The 6,451-nt window shown below is 53.8% G+C and overlaps 1 protein-coding gene across 2 annotated transcripts in view; it reads right to left on the bottom strand.

Annotated features, from left to right (window-relative positions):
- Positions 1-824: 824 nt before the first annotated feature.
- CIST1 (colon, intestine and stomach enriched 1) overlaps positions 825-6,451 on the bottom strand; it is a 44,342-nt gene continuing 38,715 nt past the window's right edge. Inside the window, exons 1-4 of one of the 2 annotated variants that reach the window (XM_024993971.2) lie at positions 5,607-5,794; positions 2,614-3,003; positions 1,088-1,239; positions 825-971 (exon numbers count right to left, since the gene is read on the bottom strand). In XM_024993971.2, the coding sequence (XP_024849739.1) occupies positions 924-971; positions 1,088-1,239; positions 2,614-3,003; positions 5,607-5,724 (708 nt within the window). In that variant the 5' untranslated portion in view covers positions 5,725-5,794 and the 3' untranslated portion in view covers positions 825-923. 2 annotated transcript variants of the gene reach the window in all.

Here is a 6,451-nt window from a genome sequence, read left to right as displayed (position 1 = left end):
GGGAGGCAGTTTCTTAACCACTGGACCACAAGACTGGGGCAGGGAGGGTGGGGATTGTTTTGACTCCCTGTTCTCTGCCTGCTTCTGGCCCTGTCCAGTCTCCAAGCCTTTGCACAGGCTGCTCCTGCCTCCTGCAGAGCCTCTCCCCCTGCTGATCTGCCCTCCTAAAGACCTGAAGTTGGATTTTGGCATTTGCTGCCTGAAAATGCCCCCACGGTGTTCTGGCTAAAACTCATACTCTTTCCCATAGCCCACCTGGTGCTCCACGTATCTCTCGCTCACCCAGCTCTGACCTCACTCATCTCCTTGTTTCCCAAACACCCCAAGTTCTTCCTACCTACCACAGGGCCTTTGCACTTGCTGTGCCTGCTCCCAGGCACGCCTTCCCTGGCGTTCCCCACAGTGGCGCTGTTCTCTCTTTCAGGTCTCAGCACAAATATCACCTTCCAGGGAACTCCCTGGTGGTCCAGTGGTTAGGAACTCCATGTTCTCACTCCTGAGGGCCTGGGTTCAATCCCTGGTTGGGGAACTAAGATCCCACAAGCTGCATGGTATGGCCGGGGAAAACAGTATCACCTTCCAGAGAGACCTCCCTGCCCTCTCGGCAAACCTGGGCACACAGGACCCTGGGATCCAGCTGCAACCCCACTGTGCGGCCCTCAGCCATTTGAAATTACATCAGTTGATTACCTGGCTGCTGTCGGTCTTCCCTCTTGAGACTGTGGGCTCCATAAGGGTGGAGAAAGGGTCCCCACCCACTGTGACCCCAGCACAGAGTAGACACTCTAAAATGTTTGTCAAATGAATCCATGACTCAAGATGCCTCAGAGGAATGATAGGGGCTTTATTCCCACAAGCTTTGCCCCTCGCCAGATGCCCCAGCCTCATCCAAGTCCCTCTCCCTCAGCTTCAAAGATCGAAGATCACGGCAGTGTGTGATGGGCAGAAGATGACCTTCGGCTCACAAGCCCCTGAAGGAGGAACACACACGAGGGGGTGTTCAGGGACCAGCAGTCTCTGCAGCAGGGGCCTGCCCTGCCTGAGAGGGCACCCCCACCCCAGTGCAGCCTTCCCCCGCCATGGATACCTCATCCAGCTTCTGGAACTCAGAAACCCCGTTGTGACAGCGCCTCACTGCCATGATCGCACCTCCGATGAGCAAAGCAGACACTAGTAGACACACGGCCACCACCACACCAGGGTTCCTGTGCAGCCTGGGAACCCCAGAGTCACCTGGAGCTGAAGGGAGGAGCCCTGAGTCAGCCACAGCACCGAATTCTTCTAAGACAGACACACCAGGGCCCCAGGGCCTTTTTTTTTTTTTTAACTGTGCTGTGAGGCATGTGGGATCTTAGTTCCCTGAATCGAACCCACATCTCCTGCAGTGGAAGTACAGAGCCCGGGGCCTTTAAGTCCTTTCTCAGGACTCGATGCTTACTTCCCTCTCTAGTGGCTGCTGTAACTATCTTTTCAAGCACATTTTTTTACCCTTTTACTTTCACTTTTGTTTTTCTCTTTCTTTTCTTTTGAATAGACTTGTCTACAAGGCATTCGTTTTCTTTGCTGTGTTCACACTCCACTGTTGGCCATTTCTGGGAGTTCTTGCAAAGTGAAAAAAAAAAAAAAAAAAATTCAACCTAAAACTCAATTCCCAAATGCAGTGTCTTTCTGAGGATATGTACAGAATTTGACACTTTGTAAAGATGGTTTTATATCCTGTGACTTTAAGCAAAATGTTTTTATTTATAGCAAACTGTTACTAAATTTATAGCAAAATGTTATTATACTTCATGTTTGCAGTCTTCTTTGCATGTTTTGGAGACAACATATTATTTTGAATGATAGATTTTTCTAGACTCTCTAAAAAATGCTTGGACCCCAGGGACCCTGTATAACCACACTGTGCAAATTCCCCACCCTCACCACCCCAGCTAGTACCCCACTCACCCCATTCCAGCCACCTCACTTCTCCTTGGTTGCTCCTCAGATGCCCCACGAACAGTCCTACCCCAGGGTCTTTGCACTTGCTGTGCTCACTGCCCATCCTGTTTCCCTCTAGGTACCGGCATGGTTCCTTCCTTCACCTCCTTCAAACTAAGACCTCTGCCGAGTAGGCTTTTAAAATTTCAAATCCTTTGCACTCACGTTTCGACCCTTTATCCTGCTCTACTTTGTTCTTTTATAAACAAATTTACTTATAACCTATCTTCCAACATAACTGTTTCCCGCAATAGATGCTTAATAAAATGTGCTTGGGATGAAGGTCTGAAGAGGCTTAGGTGATGGGAGGTGAGGGGGTGGGGTGGGGAAGAGGCCCATCCCAGCACATTCTTAGGACTGTGTTTCCCCCTGGTGGCCAATCCCAGAACTGCAACTTGGTACCCCCAACCATCCCCCCTTGCTCTTCAGTCGCTCAGCCTTGTCCCACTCTTTGCGACCCTATGGACTGCAGCACTCCAGGCTTCCCTGACCCTCGCCATCTCCCAGCGCTTGCTCAAACTCATGTCCATTGGAGCGGTGATGCCATCCAACCATCTCGTCCTCTGTCATCCCCTTCTCCTCCTACCTTCAATCCTTCCATCCCCCTCCAGGCCCCAATGTCCCAATACTCACCATAACCAGAGGTCTCGAATGTCCGGTCAGTGGTGGCCAAGGACACAGAGGGAGGCCCCGTGCTGGGCTTGGGGTGAGTGGGACTCCAAGGCATGGTGGCCAAGGAGACAGAACCCAGGGAGGGGGAGGTGACGGTGTGCTCCGAACTGGGGGAGCCAGAGCTGGGATGGGTGTCTGGCTCTGGTTGTGAGGAGGTGGGCTGGGTGGTGGAGGTTGTCCCTGAATTTGAGGGGCTGTGGGAGATTGTGGACTCTGAACTAGAGCTGTCGGGATGGGATGTGGAGGCCGTCTCTGGCTTCTCTTGGCTGGTTTGCTTTTCCCACACAGTAGGGGAGCTGGAGCTGAAGGAAGAAGTCAGAGGTTTGGAAGTCAAGTTGTCCGTCTCTGAGGCTGTAACATGTGGAAAGAAAACACCATTGGGGTGTAGGAAGGAGATGATTAGGAACAAGGATATGCAACCCTGGCCCCAACCCGCCAGATGCCTCTTTCCCTATTATGCCAGTAGACCACACCCACCACTTAGGGAGACTTGGAGGGATTAGTGCACGGTGGGAGTGCTCAGTGGGAAACTGAGGTGTTGGTGTCTGAAGTTCCTCATCTGAGTTCCCACAGCCAGCATTTCAGTCTGGGGTGGACCCTCCCTGCCCCCTACTCTTCTTCAGGGCTCTGGAACTCTTCTGGATATAGGGAATGGCTGCCAACCCAGGCAGCATGCTGGGTAACTCTTTCAACCCTTCTGGGACTCAGTTTCCTTATCTGTAAAATGCACATCACAGAAAGTCAGTCTCTGAGAGCATACGCAGGTCTGATACTCAGTGACGCTGGGCAGCAGAGATCCATCTTTGAGCTCCCAGAGAGTATCGACCCTAATCTCCTTTCCCAGGTACCTGGAAGGTCCCCATGGCTAAACTCAAGGTTTTAATGGGGGCACTGAGGCCTGAGCTCTAAGAACAGTCAGCAGATATTCATTGGAAGGATTGATGCCATAGCTGAAGCTCCAATACTTTGGCCACCTGATGCCAAGAGCCGACTCATTGGAAAAGACCCTGATATTGGGAAAGATTGAAGGCGGGAGGAGAAGGGGATAACAGAAGAAGAGATGGTTGGATGGCATCACCGACTCAATGGACATGAGTTTGAGCAAGCTCCGGGAGAAAGTGAAGGACGGGAAAGCCTGGCGTGCTGCCATTCATGGGGTCACAAAGAGTCAGACACGACTGAGCAACAAGACTCTAGAACCTCTGCTACCTTGCTCTAGCTGCTCCCTAGCTTCAAGCCCAGGGGCCAGGCTGAGGGTGGGTAAAGATTTCATGGGCCACCTCCCACAATTACTTCCTTCCCAGTTCCAGGCTGCTGGTAAACTTAACTGATTGCAAGTTCATTCATCAACCATATCTTGCCACACCCAATCCACTCTGCCCTGGGTGGATCTTTGTGCTTGCCTCACCCTAAGCAGCACAAATGAGGAAATAACATCTGGCCCTGGCCCCAGGAGGGGGCTGGGTCCTCGTGCAGACCCCATTTCTCTACCCAGTTTCCCAGTTCCTGAGGGGATGACAGATGAGTCTGGAAGGAGACATGGTGTACTGGCCTGACTTCATCCTCATTTCACAGGTGGGGAACTGAGGCTCACAGTGGTAGAGTGTCTGGCCCACAGTGACTGGGAAGTAAGAAGGCTCTTCAACCATCTCCAGGGAGAGTAGCATGGAAGCATATTCACTACCGCATGTAAAGTAGACAGCCCACGGAAATTTGCTGCATGACTCAGGGAACTCAGACTGGGGCTCTAACAACCTAGAGGGGTGGGAAGGGGTGGGAGGTGGGAGGAAGGTTCAAGAGGGAGGGGACATATGTACACCTAAGGCTGATTGATGTTGATATTTGGGAGAAATGAAACCAACACTGTAAAGCAATTATCCTTCAATTAAAAATAAAGTAAAAAACAAAACGAAACCTCCAAGCCGTCAAGGACTAAGAGTCCAGCCTGCTCAAACTGTCTCCTACCATTGAGAAGGAATCCAGATGACAGAGGTTTCAGCTGAAATGAAGATGACTCAGGGGCCACAGTGGACCCCAAGCCAAGCGAGACCTCTGAGGAGTTGTACTTCTAAAGCAAACTAAGGCAAACTGGAAAGAGGAGGTTGTGGAGGACATAAGCTCCGCTGAGTGCCTGGCACAGACAGGGCACTCGTGAGCTGCTGGAAAGTCGACCAGAAGGTAAAGTGGGGCTGAGTCTATGCACCGTGCCAGGACTTTGCTTTGCCCAGAGACTCCTAGACCAGGAGGCTGGCGTGAGTCAAGTCAGTTGGTTTAATCTGGGTCTGGCACAGGTTAGGAAATGTGGCTTGTCTGAGCCTCAGTTTCCTGAGCTATGTGGTCCTTCTGAGTAAAGCTTTTGTCTGCTATGAGAATCTCATTTGTGGTGGCCTCCACTCTGATATTCCAGGTTTGGGGCTGGGACACTGGTCAGAGACTTGATGCGGTGGAAAGGATGGGGGCCATGGATGCAAGAAATTCAACTCTTCTCCACCCCAGGAGTTATCTTACAGGGAAACAGAAAGAAATTAAGTCAGGGGCCAAGAACCTCCCGCTGGGAGCCATGGATGTTCAGTGAGCAGGAAGTAAGCCCTTCTCCCGCCCGCATCCCCATGGTCCCTGGGTGCTCACCCTTCTCCCTTTGGGGGCTGGCTAAGAGAAATTGAGATTGGGAACGGAACCTCCAGTTGGGTAGGCGGCATTCACCAGCCTGTCGCTGTTCATGTAACGCTGGGGTGGCAGACCTGGCACCCTCAGGACTGGGGTGAGGTGGGGGGATGGAGGGGCTGGTGCTCCCGCTGTTTTTGCTTCCAGGAGGAGCAACAGCTCCGGGAGAGGAGGGGGGTGGGGGGCGGTGGCAGACTAGTGTGGCCTGAGGGAGGTGTCCAGACACCAGGTGTGCGACTAGGCCACTTCCCCCTCCAGCTTCCTGGAAGCCGGATCTTACCTGTTCTTACCTGTAGAGGTGGCCGTGGAAACAGAGGAACTCGTATCAGAAACTTTCAGCAGGAGCAGCAGAGCCAGCAATAGAAGCGGCGGCGGCGGCGGCGGCAGCGGCGGCTGGGAGCTCGCCATTCTTGCGAGAGGAGAGGGGGAAAGACGGGCTCCGCACAGGTGTGTGGCCAGGGGCCCGCTCTTTACACCTGCGCGCCCCCTGCTGTCGGCGCGCGGCACTGCTCAGGGCCGAGGCGGAGGCGGGGCCTCCGGACGCAGGGCACGTGAGGGGCGCATGTTCATTCCTGACTTCCCCCTCCACCTCTCCTAACAAACCCTCTTGGTTCATGACCCCAAAGCGTTACACTCTGCCTGTCCCCTCAGGGGACTTCCCAAGTGGCGCTAGCGGTAAAGAATCCGTCTGCCAATGCAGGAGACGCAAGAGACTGGCAGGTTCGATCCCTCGGCCGGGAAGATCCACTGGAGCAGGGCAGGGCAACCCACTCCAGTATTCTTGCCTGGAGAATCCCATGGACAGAGGAGCCTGGTCGTCCGTGGGGTCAGTGTCGGACACGACTCAAGTGACTTGGCACGCACACACGTCTCTCCAGGACACCCTTGCCCCTCCTAGCTTCCACTGAAGCCCCCACCACTCTGCTGCCCCCTATGCCTTTCCCAAGCCCATGCTGTCACCCCCATGCCCCTCCGCTTGGCCAGGCTGCCCTCTCTGGGTGCCCCCAGGCCCCTCCCTCTGCCGTGTCCCTGATCCCACCTGCGTCCAGCTCTCTCTCTCACCTACACTGGGGCCCCTTGAGGGTGGCCCAGCATCCCCCCAAGTCAGGATGTGGCTGGAAGCCTCTAGGATTTT

This window comes from Bos taurus, chromosome 7, assembly GCF_002263795.3.
Source record: "Bos taurus isolate L1 Dominette 01449 registration number 42190680 breed Hereford chromosome 7, ARS-UCD2.0, whole genome shotgun sequence".
NCBI classification, from domain to species: Eukaryota; Metazoa; Chordata; class Mammalia; order Artiodactyla; family Bovidae; genus Bos; species Bos taurus.
The sequence above is the reverse complement of the archived record's forward strand: the minus strand, read 5'-3'. Positions and strand labels throughout refer to the sequence as shown.